The sequence below is a fragment of the Lytechinus pictus genome, chromosome 16 (assembly GCF_037042905.1).
Source record: "Lytechinus pictus isolate F3 Inbred chromosome 16, Lp3.0, whole genome shotgun sequence".
Taxonomy (NCBI): Eukaryota; Metazoa; Echinodermata; class Echinoidea; order Temnopleuroida; family Toxopneustidae; genus Lytechinus; species Lytechinus pictus.
The window spans coordinates 28,366,557-28,384,138 of record NC_087260.1 but is presented as its reverse complement, the minus strand read 5'-3'; the positions used below and the strand labels follow the sequence as shown (position 1 = coordinate 28,384,138).

At 36.8% G+C, this 17,582-nt stretch overlaps 1 protein-coding gene across 1 annotated transcript in view; it reads right to left on the bottom strand.

The window, feature by feature from the left end:
• Positions 1-14,937, bottom strand: part of LOC129279272 (deleted in malignant brain tumors 1 protein-like) — a 32,980-nt gene extending 18,043 nt beyond the window's left edge. Inside the window, exons 1-2 of the mRNA XM_054915363.2 lie at positions 14,818-14,937; positions 5,171-5,491 (exon numbers count right to left, since the gene is read on the bottom strand). Of these exons, the coding sequence (XP_054771338.2) occupies positions 5,171-5,491; positions 14,818-14,884 (388 nt within the window). The 5' untranslated portion in view covers positions 14,885-14,937. The remainder of the gene's footprint in view (positions 1-5,170; positions 5,492-14,817) is intronic.
• Positions 14,938-17,582: the final 2,645 nt, after the last annotated feature.

Sequence of the window (17,582 nt, the reverse complement as noted above, 5' to 3'; positions counted from 1 at the left end):
ACGGAAATGCAAACGTTTCTAATGTAAATGCAAAAAACATGGATTATCAGCCAATTTCGAGGAATAATTATCCTATAAACCTCCTGAAATGTGTCTTTTATCTACTTTGAACCCTTTCACATAAAAACAGAATATATCAGGATTATGTGGGTGCCATTTCAGATTCCTACATGAAAAACCTCTTGTGAAATGGCTTGTTTTTCAACTAAGTTGTCATTTACGCGGCATTTCGCAAAATGTCACATTTTACGATTTGAGGTAGGAAATTAACATCCTTTATGCAAATTCCCGAATGAAATATTTTGCTGAAGTATTCTTCAAAGTGTTGTCTTTCAGCTGGGCATGACAAAAATTGAAAATCTGAAATTGCCCAAAATGACTTTTGGCGCACTTTTGTTTCGCCCCGGCCCACTGTGCGTCGCCGTCGGAGAAGCGGCGCCTATAGTCTCGCTCTGCTATGCAGGCGAGACAAAAACGGGACAGTTTTGAAAAGTCTATAAAAAAATTGTTTCAAATTATGATATCTGTATTTTTATGTTAATAGATGCTCTGAAATCTTATCGTTGAAATGCCATTAAAAAAGAATTTGTTCATGCTTGAGCGAACACGGGACGGTTTTGTCGGGGGTACAAAAAGAGGTTTGCGCCAAAATGGCAGAATATGAGTAGTATGATGATCAGATTTTTTGCTAATCAGCAGACTTCCTCTTAATTTTTCATTATCTTTGCCATAATTTTTGAATTATGCTGTCAAATTTTATTTAAAAATTTATTTATTTACTTTTTTAATTTAAACTTCTTTGAACATTGAATTTTCCTTCATAAGTAAAAAAATTAATACTTTTTGTCAACCAATGCAAGAAGATTTGCATTATAAATTGCGAAAACTTGCAATTATTCAAATCCTTTTATAATGTGAAACAAATTATGTTATTGTACCTTTAAAAGACATGAATCCATTTTTCAAGGGGTTATTGATTCCTTGACCAAGTTTAATTATGTGCTTGACAGGATAACCAGGAAAGGATTCATATCTTTCAATGGCAATGGTGTATTGAGTCAATTTCGAAGGAGCTAGATATGGCAGATTGGGTAAAATGTATTAAAAAGTTGTGGGTGAGCGAGGCGAGCAAGCAAAATTTTCACTTTCTTATAACACTATCCAATTTTGTGACAGATTTTGACATAATATTCAGAAAATGATATCATATTTCACTTTCTATCTTTCCTTTTATTTCATTTCCACTTTTTTTCTTGGTCATGATTTTTTTTTATTTGTTGGGGGGGGGGGGGAGCATCCCCGAGCCCCGCCCATCTGTATGCCACTGTTTAAAGGCACCATAGGCATAACCTTTGTAGCACACAATGAAAGGATTTGAAAAAAAACACGCTCTCCATACTCCGGTTGAAAAAAATGTTGTTTTTTGCTTACAGAAGGAATATTCAAAGCTAAAAGAGAACATATTAAAAAGAAACAACAACAAAACAATTCAAGCAAATAAATAGATTTGAAAATGATCTTTTAACCGCATAATTAGAAAATTATGGCAAAGATAATGAAAAGGTTGAGAGGAAGTCTGCTGATTAGCAAGAAGTCCGATCATCATATTTTTCATTTTATGCCATTTTGGCGCAAGCCTCCTTTTTAAACCCAGACAAAAACATTCCGTGTTCGCTCAAGCATGAACAAAACTTTTTTTTAATGGCATTTGAAAGATAAGACTTCAGAGCACCTATTAACACCAAAATATAGACATCATAATTTGAAACAAAAATTTATAGACTTCAAATCTGTCCCGTTTTTTTATACGCACAGTATATCGATATATCGATAAACATACATACATACACACACATATATATATATATATATATATAACATAAATAGTCTGCTTCGGAATATGGAATAAAACAATCACAAATGGTTAGGTAAATGCCGGAGAAATAAAATCGTAGATTTTAAAAGGAGCCTATAACGGTGAGATTAAAGGTCACCTTGGTAATCCAGAATAAAATTAAGTTTAAATACTTGGTGAGAGGAGCCTCTGGCCATAAATTGCTGACATTTTGAGAAACTAGTAGGCTAACCCTGCTTCATTTTTGGTCAAAACAGTGCAGTGTGTATCTAAAAACAGTTCATGGCGTATCTAAAACAAAATCTCGTCAGGAGGGGCAAACGTTCTCGAAAACTTATAAAAAAAGGTAACCGCCATTTCCGGAAGCACTTTACCCCAAAAATATTTTGGTAGGGGCACATTCAGCCCGTTCACCCCCCCCCCCCTTTGAAAGTCACAAAAATATTAGAAAATGTTGTGCATTCCCAAGTGTAATTCTTGTTTTTTTTATCGTCAAATTTGTCGTGACATAAATCACCATCATTCGGAGTGAAGACCCCCCCTTTTTTTTGGGGGGGGGGGGGGGGGCTTGTCAATTTTTGGGGAAAATTCTGGATCCCACACTGGGCATCACATCCGCACTCTGATCCTCCGGTGGGCAATACAATCTGGACCCGATGTCATAAAAAAGTTGCTCTGATATCCAGTCGCGGCGGAACGTATTTTCGTTTGGGGGAGCAAAGGAAAAAAAAGGCACTTACAAAAGGGCATTTTGGTGCAATTTTCACCATGAGAATATCATCTGTGTGAAGAAGTTGTGTGTTTTGTAGTAATTAAGTTGAGCAAAGTTTTTTTTAAAGTGATTTCTGATTGATATATACAGTGCGTCCCAGAAAAAAACGAAACCGAGATTAAGCGATGATTTATCATAACTTAAAGGAGAATGAAACCCTTGAAACCAGCTGAATCCATATCAAAGAGAAAATCAAAGAAACATATTGTTGAAAGTTTGAGGAAGATTGAATGAATAATAAGAAAGTTATGAGCATTTGAATGTCGAGATCACTAATGCCATGTAGATCCTCCCATTGGCAATGCGACCAAGATCTGTGATGTCACACACGTACAACTCCCTCATTACTTTAGTACTTATTTCACTTATATTCTCACTTTTATAGAGTCTATCACAATGTGAGGTGTTCTCTTTATGAGAGGACAAGTACAGAGGTTTCACAACATTATATCATTGATGAATCGTTTGTCATATGAGATGTTTTGGGGTACATTTTCAGTGTCCAAAAGGGGAGAGTTGTTCATCTGTGACATCATAGATCTTGGTCGCATTGCCAATGGGAGGATCTCCATAGCATTAGTGATCTCGACATTCAAATGCTCATAACTCTTCTATTGCTAGTCCTATTTTACTCAAACTTTTGTTGATCTTATTCTTTGATTTTTCTGCTTTCACAAAAGCTAACTTGCTCCAAGAGTTTCATTCTCCTTTAATCACAAATACAATATACAAATGACCTACCAATGTAAAGCTTAGAATCTCCTCTTTTATCTGATATTACTTAGATTATTCCCCATTCACTCATGAGTGAGCAAAAAAAAAATAATAATAGTGTATATTTGTAGAGCGTGCACACCGTCAGTAGACGCTCATGGCGAGCAACAGTTCTCTTTTACAATGAAAAAATGAGATTTTATAGAAATTTATATAAATACTACACAAGAACCATGAACCAAGAACCATGAACAATTTGAAGAAAGGATACCAAAAACTCATTTGGCGGGGGTATCTGAATTTCAAAAAGAAAATCACATGCCTAAAAAGTTCAATATCTCAAGAAGTAAAAAAGTTATGTTCCCTCGAAACAATGCTTGTATTTCCATAATTTCATTAAATAAACGTGTTTTCACCGGTTTCCCACAGAGGCTATCGCATGGTTAACAAAAGACTTAATGCATGGCTGATCGTCAACAAAACGGAGTGTCAAGTGAGTTTGAACGCTAGTCTGTAGAACCTCTTAATTTTATGAAATTATTGAAATTCAAGCCTTATTTCAGATAACCAGAACTTTGTTAATTCTTGACCATTTTCTGTTATTAAGGTATCAAATTTAAATTTCTCTTTGAAACCCAGATACAGCCCGCCAAATGACTTTTTGGTATCCCCTCTTCAAATTGTTTTTGCTCACTCATGCGTGAATGAGAAGTAATCTAAGTAATTTCAGATGAAAGAAGAGATTCTAAGCTTTACAATGGTAGGTCATTTGTCTATTGTATTTGTGATTAAGTTATTTGAAATCATCGATAAAACTCGGTTTCGTTTTTTGTGGGACGTACTGTATATTTAGGTTTTATTATTATCGCGAGCGAGCGTAGCGAGCGAGTGGTTAGGAAAAATTTTCAAATCTGAAGTTGTAAAAATCGCTTTTTGGTAAATTATGGATCTAATTCCTGTTAAAAGTGCATCCTTGCGAGATGCTGCGAGCGCGTATCATGAGTTCAAACTTTTGAAAATTTCATGTCATAAGACATGAAGAGTAAAAATTCCGAGCAGTTTTTGTAATCATGACAAAGGATGTGAATATAACTAAAGAATTAACGCGAGTGCGAAGCGCGAGCTGAAATTTTTAATGTACTAACCAGAAAAGGAACCTTTTAAAGACTGCATTTAGTGACTCATGAATAGGATGCGGGCTACAAATCTCACCAATCGAATAATGCGAGCGCGAGCTGAAAATTTGTGATATTCTAACCAGAAAACTGGGCATTCTAGGCATTTTATTTAACCAGAAACGGAATGACTACCTTAATAAACAATAATTGGTGCGAGCGCAAAACACGAGCCAAAAATGTATGATATTCCAAACCTAAAAAATGGACATTGAAAGCATTTTTGTAACCATGAACAGGACGAATGCCTTATACTAAACAATAATTTATGCGAGCGCGAAGCGCGAGCCAAAAAATTTGTGATTTTCTAACCTAAAATGTATTATGTTTTACTTGAAAAGGTTATTTCATTTTGAAAAAAAAAGAGGCATTTTCCATTTTGGAAAAAGGGCATTTTTTTCCTACGGGGATTTATTTTTGGGTGGGGGGGGGGGGGGACTTGCCCCCCCCCCCTGTCCCCGGTTCCGCCACCCCTGATGATATCAACTCTTGCTGGAATATCACAATTCTTCGGAAGAGCCACCCAAAAATGAATTTTCACTATTGTCAAGGTAGTTGCGATTCCAGCAAGAATTGATATCATAGCAACTTTTTTTTATGAAATGGCCGGACCCAGATCAATAAATGTCAATGTTAATAAAGTCTCTTTCTTACCATAAGTGCATATGACTCCTACATCCTCCGAATGTCCGCAATTGTGTGTACCAACGGCTCTGTGACGACAGTCAGCGATAGAGGATTCCTCGCCTGTGCACCTAACATCGTCCAAAAGGATACTTCCGGATCCGGCTCCAAATATCCGAGCTTTCCCTAAGTAACCGCCTTGAGCTCCACTTGAGTAGCCGAGCTGCCTGCAGACTACATCAGCATTTCCCTGACTCCAAAAATCATCACACACAGTCCCCCATTCCCCCTCGTAATACACCTCCACGCGACCTTGACCGGGGATACTCCCCGTTTCAGCTAGACGCAAATCTGAATGATAATAAATGATACAATAAAATTCATTCACATTATGATGATAACCATAACAACATCAACATCCAACCTGATATGTAATAATCTTGAATATAATTTTTGAACAGGGATACTTGAAATGTGTGTTATATATTGATAATGATGTCATACATGATGTCATACCATGACTCACTGTTTCTTACTATTGTAGCTGCGCAGGCGCAATGCGGAATAAACTTGCTTTGGAATCATATACCAAGAGTATCAGACGTGTGCTTATTTATGTGCCTTAATAACTAATTACTGTAGATTAATTAGGAGTACATAACAATGTGTTTTGTTATTTGTATATCAAAATGTACAAAACAAAATGTAATAGTTGAAAATGGAAATAAACGAAATGAAATGGTTATATAAACAATAATTACATGGATAAAGTTAACGATGATACGTATTTACCAATATAGGTGAGTGAAAAGGCGATAAACTCGGCGAGGTAGGGGTAGACATAGTGAATAAAGTGGATCTGGGGGGGGGGGGGCAGGGGGGGAGGGGGGGGGGGGGCTTGTCCCTTTCCAAAAAAACTTATCTTGTATAAATTTCGTCATCCTGAAATGTACAATGTCAAAATAAATGGAGTAAAAGATCAAAAACGGAAATTAAAAAAAGAAAGAACCTGTGTTATTCTAGCTGACCTATTTCTTAGTACGCCCACCTCATTTCCTCAATTAAAGCATGGACCTACAAATCGGCTGGACATTCATCGGTTAGATGGTGAGGAGCAGTAGTCTAACCGGCAAAACGGTCGAGTTAGCAACTATATGATATTGGTAACGCTGTATTACTGTTGTAAGCATGTATTTAACAATTTTGAATGAAGTTTGCATGCCATTACTAGTTGACATGTCTTGTAAACCTCTGACAATTCTAGGTGATCAAGAAACACATTTGTTTTGTTAATATACATGATGATTTTTTCGCAGGTTTTTTTTACAATGGCGAATTTTGCTTAAATCTTAAATTTGATGGGGCTTTGGCTAAAAGGGGGTGGGGTGGATTAAGGGATCTACTACAACCTTCAGTTTCCCGAGGTTATTAATCTTAACCCATTTGCCACCCACATTCCTACGACAGTAGGCTAAATCCGCTATTAGTGCGTATGGCAATGTTGTGTCCGAGACGGGCTTGTCCGAGGCCAAGGCCGGGTCACCCGAGGGCAAGGACAAGGCCAGATTGCCCGAGGCCGAGGACATCGACACAGATCATGCAATCTCTTGGGCGCACTGTTCAGCGAGTTGACTCTACCTTGCAAGTCCCGTGAAGGGATGGCGCAGGCGCAAATCCGCAAATCCGCGTGGTTTCGGGAAAAGTAGATCAGTCTGCGCATCGCGTTATCTATACACAACAAAACAAGTAAGTCCCCCCTAAAACAAACATCCATAATTTCCGAACCACTGTGAGTTTTTAATATATTTTGACATGAGCGTGTAGGTAATTTTATAAGCTACCCTTTGAGTGAATGTTACGGACTTATTTTATGTCATGCTTCAGTGAGCACCGCCAGAAGGCAAAATTGTCACTCAGTTTAAAAGTCACAAGCAAAATATCATGACTTTGATTCCAGTTTATTTGAACGAATTCCACATTCTCATCATGAAAAATAGTCATCAGGCTTGTAAAAGGTACTTTCTAAAAGATGATACAAATTTTTGTTAAATTTCACGGTTGAATAAACACAGTCAAAATTTGCTATAATTTGATTTTTTACACATTTCTATCGATAAAAATGATCAAATATGATGACAATTACTTTTGGGAAGAGTATCTTCAACATTTTTTATCATTTCACGGTTCAATGAACATTCAATGAAAAAAAAAACGTTTTCAAATATCATTGGCAAGTATTGTTTCAATTTGTTAACTGAAATGATCTTTTCTCAACCTCTTTCGTTATGTTCATGACCAATTAAAATGCTTCAACGATTCCAAGGCGTTTAATTAAACATTCACGCTTGAATGATCAAGCGGAATGTGATCAGCCCTTTTTTAACGTTATTGGGAAAAAAAAATCAATTGCAAATGATAGATATGCGTCACAAACCTTCTTGCATAGTTCATTTGATTTTATTTTAATGAAAATCCCAATGTTTAATGCTTCAGTGAGCACACAAGATTCGAAAATTATTCAAATGAGAAGAAAGTTCAAGGCCTTGGCCCCATTCTGTGCCGCATCGAATGGTTAGTTTGGTGTGCGCACCTGTCACACTGAAGCCATGTGCGAAGTTTCATGAAAAAACTGTTGGCAGAAGTAACGTAAACCGTCCATGAAACAAACCCTTCTGACTTCCTCTCTCATAGACATTGTGTACATTATGGGTGCATATGTTTAGGAATAAGTAACCCCTTATTCAATGTGGTGGAACTTATTTTCAAAGCTGTCTTGAGCATAATGATTTGGCAGTAATGTTTATCAACCTATGGGCAGAATTCTATGCAAAAATGAAATTGATTTGTTTATTTATGGATGAGTGAGCACGCATCAAAGGGGGAAAAGGGGTATTTTCAATGTCACAGACTCATTTTAAAGGGTAATAAAGTGAATATTGGGGAAAAATTCGGTTTCGAATGTGACTTTAATTGCTCTTGTTTTTATCATCCATCATTTGTATCACCACACACCTTCCGACCTTTTAACATTTTCATGGTTGAGCGAGCACACTCGAAAACTAATACTCTTTTTACTGCATAATGTAATATTTCCTAACAATTACTCAGGATCAGTAGAATCTATGGACAAATCAGTGGCAGAGCCATAATTTGAAAGTGGGGAGGGGCCAAGAAATTGGGGGAGGGGAGCCACTAACATTTTCCAATTTTAACATGTTTTAACAAGTTACAGAGGATACTACCATAAACCCCTACAAAATGTATGATGATACGTCACAACAAAAAAATTGTGCTCACTCAACCATGAACATACGTTATCAAAATTATGTGTGGAGTGGCTAATATTGATGGAGAGTAAAACAGCATTTACACCATAAAATTCACCAAAACACCAACCATTGCCCTACTTTGTATTTACACACACAATCTGAAAAACGACTCTTGCGACTTTCAAAAATTGTCATTTTTAATTCAATCTTTGATTACTCATGCATGACTTAACCGATCAATCTCACCTACCTACGAAATATTATATCTCAAAATTATTCCATTCAAAAGTTACAGCATTTTGATTTAGGGGGGACTTACTTTTTTTGCTGTGTATATATTTAAGTTCAGATTAAGAAAATATGAACTACGTGTATAAGAGTAGATAGACCATTGTTCTACCTTATTAAATGTACGATATAAAACAAATATACCAGGCCAAGAATAGAGGGAATTATCCTCGGTTGTACCATGGACCTAATAGGTCCAAGGTTGTACTGGCAATATGACTATTTTTCCCTCGGGGCCTCGCCCCTCGGGAAAAATAGTAATGCCAGTCCAACCTCCGAAAATAATTCCCGCTATACTTACTCAAGGCCTGGTTTATTTGTATATCATTCTACGAATATAATGGGTGATTTCAATTTCGGTGTTGATATTGGTGTTGACAGCGTGAAAAGGCCACTGAACCGAGCTCCAACAACACCGATCGAGCTGGCTCAGAGGAAACGATACCGAGGAACGATCCCGAGAACCTGTCCGCTCGGTTTCTCCATGGACGTATGAAAAGATGGACGATTAACGCGAGCATTTCTTTGATCCAATGATAGTCACCGTCACCTTGTTATGCGCATCTAAATGAGAACATACAGGTGTTGTTACAATAGCAATTACCATGACTACCAAGGGTATCTGATCACTCAAAGACGGAACAGTTTCCCGGTCTTGATTTTTGTTGGCTGATACCCTGTTTCAGCATGTGCCTTTCAGTCAACATGCTTCATATATGGAGCAGCAAACTTGAGAAGCAGACGATTTTTATGATATGAATATGATATTATTCGATCCGCTAACTACCGCTCACACATAAGGACCTCAATAACATTGGGAGATACACTATCTATAAATGTTATGTGCCACGTATATCTGGAATATTATGGAGAAACTTGGGAAAATTGAATTTTAAATGGTAAACAATCAATCACAATATTGCCTCTATATTAAAATATGCAGACATTTCCCCAAATAAAACACATGGATCTGAAATTACCAAAGGTAAACAAAAACTGCACATCGATTTTCCACTATTTCATTGATTTGTTATCAACTGCGCATATAGTTTGTGAAATTTGTCCAATCACTAACTGCTTCAGTCCCTTCTCACGGTGACCATCATAGGACCAAAGGAGACTTGTATGAAGAGAATGTTATTCAGATGACAATTACAGTCACCTGTTAGTGAATTCATTATCTAAGCGATGAATGTCCACTGATCTCTTCATAGGTCCATGGTTTCTCCGGGCGAACAGGTTCTTGGGATCGCGCCATCACTCGACTTGACGCATATATTGAGTTTACCAGCTGTTTCGGGAACATAAAAAAAATCAATCATAAAAAATAAAGTTGAAATTAGATGGTTAAATGTTTACTACCAGTGGATAGTATAATATCAGACATTCCATCTCTGACCAGAATAGGGTACCTTAGCTAGCCCATTTTTAAATTTATGAGCATTTAAGAAGACAGCTCACGGGATCAAACTCATCACCTGACACAGTTAAGTAGCCCTAAAATTCTTCCTCCAGCCAAATAATAGTTCTAAAGTCATCAATATTCCGTTCTAATTTGGAAAAAACGAAGTTCATAGTTGCCCTCCCTATAATCAGTGTTTGATGGTCAATCATATTTATACACTTTTGTCAATAAGCAATTAATATATATTTTAAAAATGGGTTGGGTCGAATGAATATCTTTTTACTTTCTGTTGTTATTAGGCTCATGACACCTTCGGGGAAAATAAAAAAAATCATAAAAATAGTCCAGAATCGAGACAACTGATCATCTCATCTTTACGCGAGAACTACTAGACGAAGAAAGTGAAATCGGGAGAAATCAAAGTAAAATCTCATCGTACAGAAAGCAAATGCTGAAATTACTTCAAGAATCTGAAATAGTAAATTATTGGCCATAAAAAGGAAATAAAAAAAGGCTTCAATGATTTGCACTCATCTTATCTGTAAAAATCGAATTTTACGGGAATGTGATAGGCGGATCCAGGGGGGGGGGGCGCCCCCCCCCCTATTGGCGGAGCAACAAAAAGGGGAAAAAAAAGAAAAAAAGAAAAAAGTGGAAAAAAGAGGGAAAAGAGAGGAGAAAAAAAAGAAAAGGAGGAAGACGAGTGAATAAAATAAGATGAGGGGAAGACTTGGAAAATAAAAAGAATCTTTCATGTCACTATAGCTATATAAAATTTTCGCTCGCGCTACGCGCTTGCATAGCCTGTTAGATGATTTTCATATCTTGTTCAATATCAAGTTTAAATATCAAGTTTGGAAGTCAATATACAAAACATATTTCACCGCGGAAATCGAACTTTCGTTATTTTGTGTGATTTACAAATTTATTTTTAAAAAGTGCTCTGTAAAAATGTCAATTTTATGATCTGAATATCAACATTTCGGCTCGTGCTGCGCGCTCGCAAATTTTGAATATCAGGTACCTATTATTTTCGTGTATTCCATACAGTTTTTAAAATACCCTTTTCAGGTCTGATTGTCAAAACGTATCAGCTAGCGCTGCACGCTCGCATTTTGATTGGTGAGTTTTGTAGGTCTCAATATTGATTATACTTAAAATCCCCATTTCATGACAGTTTATCAAAAATTTTGTCTAGCGATTTGCGCTCGCATTAATGGTTCAAATATATTAACTGATGTATACTATTTATAATTACAAAGTGCTTGTAATGTCCAGTTTTCAAGCCATAATATCATCAGATTTCGCGCCCTCATTATAGGCATTAATGAATAAGATATTAATTTAATAATTAAATTGTCCCTTTTGTTTCATCTCGCGCTTAGCAAGAGGAATGGGAAGATAGTCATCATTTTCATATGCGTGTCCTAAGGATGTCCCGTTCCTATGTTAAAACTCAAAGTAATAATTGAAAATATCAGCTCTTTATTAAGTGCGATCCATATCCACCCCACAATTTTCCTACAAAGTGCTTAAAATATTGAGCTGAACTTGACTCTTTTTTCAGATCGGAATATCAAATAGTTTAAGCTCGCGCTTCGCGCTCGCTTTGATTTTGATGATAAAAGATGTAATTCAGATGCCTAGATTCTAGGTCTAAATATGAAACACGCGCGCGCATGTTTATTCAGATGATCAACTTGTTCTCTATTTAAATCATTATCCAGTTTCAGATCACAATATCAAAATTTTTCTGCTCGCGCTTTGTGCTCGCATTATTAATGTACAAAGATCCCCTATTACTCATTCTTTTCATGATTTACAAAACATGAATAGAGTGTCCCGTTTTTAAGTCTAAATCTCGATATTTTTTCCGCTCGCGCTTCGCGCTCGCATCAATTCTTTAGTTATACCTATCCTGTTCACGATTAAAAAAATTGATTAAAATTTTACATTCTTTATGTAAATGTCAAAATATTTCAGTGCGCTCGCATTATTTGATTGTTATAATATGTAACGTCTTCATGGCTAAGTGTAAGCAGTCCTTAACATGTACCTTTTCGATCAGTTCAAAACGTATACAAAAATGTTCTGCTCGCGCTCTGCACTTGCATTAATGTAAGGAAGATCCCCAATTAATCATCCTTTTTATGATTCACAAAACTTGAATAGAGTGTCTCCGTTCAGTAGGTCTAAATCTCGAAATTTTCCGCTCGCGCTTCGCATCAATTGTTTAGTTATATACCTATCTGTTTAAATTACAAAAAGTGCCTAGAAATTTCATTCCTTAGGCAAAAATGTCAAAAAATTTCAGCTCGCGCTTCGCGCTCGCATTATTTGATTTTAAAAATATGTAACGTCTTCATGGCTAACTGCAAGCAGTTTTTAACAAGTACCTTTTTCATCAGATCATTTCTGCTCACGCTTCACGTTTGTAGTAATTATTCATTTACATACACATCTTTTTCAGGATAGCAAACATTGCCCAGAGTGTTCAAAATTTAAGGAAAAAATACATATTTCTAAAAAAATTTAGCTCGTGCTTCGCGCTCCAATTATATAAATAAGGATTACGATATTATATATTTTTGTTTATTCATAACAATAAAGCTAAGAAGTGACTATTAGGACTACCCCTTCAAAGAAACCAAAAATCATCTTCGAGCGGCCGATCGGGGAAAATATGGCTGAAAAAATTCCGGGCCCCCCTATTGGCGAAGGCTGGATCCGCCCCTGAATGTTTCACCCTGTTAGCCACCTGTTCGCGGGCTTCTAATCACCAACACCAACACCGAACTTGAAAGCGCGATTTTCCCAATCCCTTGGGGTTGGTGTTGGTAAAATTGGTGTTGGGGAAATTACACGTAGATCGTCAACACCAGCTGTGATGCTCGGCTCAGCAGACGACATTCAACACCAGCGCTCAACACGAACTGCAGGAAATACGTCATATTTTCCGAGATCAATCCCAACACCAGCATCATTGCAAGTACGGTGTTGTACATGTAGCTGGTGTTGGTGTAATATTGTGTACATTCTACTATGAATTTTCACAGATGTGATTTTGTATTCACTTCTTGGGAAAATTAAATATCTAGATTTCCTGCAGTTAATGACAGTTTACTTGAAAGTTTTCATCTCCAGATTTTGCTCTCCTCAGTCGCAAGATTAAACATCTTTAGTTTTTTTTGAAGGAAGACTGCTTCGCGATGTCTCGGAGACATCACCGTGAAGTCATCCTTTTGCTATGGAGTAGGGCTTTAGTTTGTTCCGAGAGTGGTGTCGCGGAGACGGTAGTTGCAATTATACGGGAGACTTTTCAGCAATTTTACCGCGACTGGCGAGAGGTGTCTGATCTCCTGGCTTGGAAATCTTTCCGATCAGGATCAGTCTCAGGGAGTTGGGCCTTGGAAGGAACCCAAATTATTTTCGCGGAGACATCTAGGAGACTTGTTTTAAAATGACTATGCCTCCGTTTTTGATTGGATGTTATTAAACTGATTTACCTGTTATTATGTCCACTCCGTCTGTTACTGTCCTGATCAGCCCAGAAGGAAAAACCAGTTCCACTGGACCAGTTAGACCAGTAGAATTTTAATTGGTAACTCTGGAAATTGGAACATCGGTTTACTGGTCTAACTGGTCATACTGGTCCAGTTAAAAATTTTACTGGTCCAGTTAGAAATTAAACTGGTCTTGAATTACTGGTATTTTATACTGGTCTTGTTTCTGGTCTCACTGGTCTTCATACTGGTATCCAATTCAAGCTGGTCTTTACTAGTATTTTCTACCGGTCCTCCACTGGTCGAACTGGTCCTCGTACTGGTTTTACTGGGTCAATTTATTACATGCATTTGGTTTGTTATATACCATGGTTAGTGAAATGTGATGGAAAAGATGGTTAGTATATTAATCTTTCTGTTGTTATTTTAAATGTGATATATGAAATTACACATTTTTATTGTGAATAAGTTCACACACTTTTTTGGAAAGTTTTTAAACAACAATGAGTGCCATTGCAAGGATATTCCATTCTAAATCCTGATTTTTCTTTTTAAAATAGGAAATATGCAAATGAGGTAAACCACGTGATCAGCATCATCAGAATTACTGGTATTACTGGTCTTGACCAGTTCAATTTCAAACAATGAATTACTTTAGACCAGTTGACTTTATCAGAGGAATATATCTTGCTTTGATCTTAATCATAATTAAAGGAAATAATTATTTTAATGATAATGTTAATACTTGATAATTATGATAATATTAATAATAATTATTACAATATTGATAACAATGATAACAGTAATGAAAATGATGACAACAATGATCATAATAATCATAACAATAATCATTATGATAATTATAAGAAGAATGATGCAATTGTTTGAACTGGTCTCCAGTTGATTTTTACTGGTCCAGTTAAAAATCAACTGGCCCAGTAAAAATATACTGGAAACCAGTAAAATTATACTGGAAACCAGTAAAAATTCTTACTGGTCTTACTGGTTTTTTCTTCTGGGAGGCAACATAATAACCACCACACCACGTACGACCCACTATAATAGGCCTACCACTAATCATGGTTTAAATTATGACATCATCTTTTATATTGATCAACTTGAAGTTACAAGGAAAATCAGCGCATATCATTTTCTAAATTGCATTAAAGTGCATAACAAAAAGGCGTTAATTCTACACCACCAATACCTTACCGTAATTATTATAGCCTCTCGCCAAACCGAGGCAGAGAAGAAGCAAGAATTTAGCGTAGCCCTCCATCACAAGGTGAATCCGTGGTGTAGGAAAGTGAAAGGAAAAATGCTCCTTTTTCTTGACCGAATTTTGTTTTATATTGACTGCTGAACAAAGGCTATTTTGCTCATTTTTTCCCCAGCTGACCAGTGGAATGGAACTGTCTTAAGAATAAGTTCATGAGATCCCACGAAAGTAGCTTAAGATACAAGCAAATAAGTCATTCACTGATTCTTTGAAAAGCTTAACAAAACACAAGGACATAAAAACATATAAAGAAGGACTCTGGCAGTATGCCTCAATAAGTAAAGTAGAGGTGTTTTTATGTCCGAATATATTTTCAATGAACTGGCCTTCAAATTGCAAACCAACCCTACTCTTCTTTTATCCAAGAAAGAATCTCATTTTAAATCTCGTTGGTCAAAATAATGGTGCCAATTGCTATTTTAGGAAATGTATGAATTTCTCAAGTAGGCGTATGGTGGTGGTGGGGGGGGGGGGGAGGGGGTATTCATGCGCCTAACGAGAGCCCATGCGTAATATATGATGTGGATTCATAAAAATTACTTGTAGTATTACGAAGAAATGTAGATCGATGGGAAATGACGTACCCTGAGTGTGTACGCGAGGGTGAGGATGTGGGTGTGCTCGTGTGTGTTTGATTGAGTTGTACAATGTGAGTGTGGGCGAGGCTGGGTACTTTGGTAGAAAAGGAAGCTACAGAAAGAGGTAAAAGAGTATATAGAGGCAAATGATATATTTAAGCCCCCCCCCGCAGAAAAAAAGTTTACAGTTCGGGTATTTTGCACTGAAGCACAGCTTATTATATCCCACATCAAATAGGACTTAATACTAATTCTTCATTATTAAAGGGTCATTTCATTCGATTGGGTCTTGTAAAAAGGAAATTATATTTGACCAACAGTGCATTACCCAGTGGCGTAAATTCAGTCCGAGTAGTTGGGGGGGGGGGGGTGATAACAATATATTGAGCTGAAAATTCAAAACCTTTGGGGCACCCCTACCTCAAGGGCTGCGTATACGAGGGATATATAACAATGTACATAATGCTACAATTTTTATGACGGTTGTTTTTTCGATGGCTGTTGAAATTATTTTTGTTGTCAAATAAACTACTGAATTACAGTTGGGCGGATCGTGCATTTCAATGCACGAGCTAGCGAAGCGAGCGAATATTTGTTTTAGTAGTTGGAAGACTGAATGATTTCTAAGGGATGTGAATTATGGCGGAGACTTAAAGCTTGCAGCAAGTAGTGAGCGTAGTGAATGAGCTTTGATGGAAATGCTTCAGACGTTTAAATATAATGAGGGTTACTTATCTGCAAAGAAATGGCACTTCACAAGAAAACGAGAAGGAAATATAAAGTTCGTATATCAGAACGAGCAAATGACTATTAAACAGTTGATATTTGTCATGGAAAACTCATTTATTCACTGGTTAGAGGTGGAATAAGAAGGTAAAAAAAAACATGGGATAAAGATTAAGGGTGATCACATGCAGACCACGATATACACCAAAATACCAAAAACGTGGAAATAGCGGCGATGATGCAAAAGAAAAGGAAATATTGTTCCAATGAAAGATTTTGAATTCATTCAACTCATTATTTAGAGATAATGCAGCTTTCATAATTCTGTACAAAATTTCACTCACACTATTGTGAATCAATGCGATAAGTCTCCAATAAAAATTTATATGAATTCTAAAGATAAGGTAAATATTGCTGTCCAAAAATGTTTAATTAACGGCATTGATTTGATCAATGTCATCAGTAACTATTTGTATGTTGAAATTGAAGTATATGACCTATAGTTGTACAGGTTATTTTCCGCTTCGACAAAGATGCCAGGATGTGACCCCCAGTGGCGTAACAGGGGTCGGTGGCCAGGGGGGCAAGAGCCAAAAATTCCCCGGTCATTTCCCAGCAAAAATTTAGACATTTTTATTACAAAAATCAAATTTTGTGATAGATTTTGACATTCGGAGAATAATATATTTTACCCTTCTCTCTGTCCATTCCCTCTTTTTTGGGGGATCTGTACGCCACTGTCAACAGGATTCTTGTTATGATTGTGCGTTAAGCTCTATGCGGCATCAGTAGCGTGAAGAGTAAACCAAAAAACGAGGGGCACATTATGGCGCATTAAAAAACTGCTTAATATAAGTCGCGAGCGAGCGAAGCGAGCGAGAAAAAAAAAACACCCTTTCATCAGAATCTAACTTTGAGATATTTTTTGACATTATATTCAGTAAATAAAATCATATCCTACACTTTTCTTTTGTTTTTTCCTCCTTTTTTGGGGGTTCTTGGTTGTAGAACTTCTGGGGGCCATTGCCCAACCTTCCATAATCATATACGGCAGTGCTATGCGGTTGGGGTCCGAGGAGGAGCCCCCGGAACTTCCTGTTATCCAAGCCATTTTAAACCTCGCAGATTGCCGCTATTTTACTCAAATCGCGGGTATATAGCTTTTATACGACACATTTATTGAACCCAGTTGCGTAATGAACCAAATACTTTGAGGTGGCACAACACAGCAATGTGGGAAAAGTTACCAAAAAGTTACCCCAAAAATTGCCAATTGAAATTGAATTCTAATTATAAGATATATTTTTCCATATATTCAGCAAATAACACATTTCATCGTTTCCATTCGTTTCTTTTATCTGTTTATTTCCCCTTGGGTGTGGAACCAATACCTC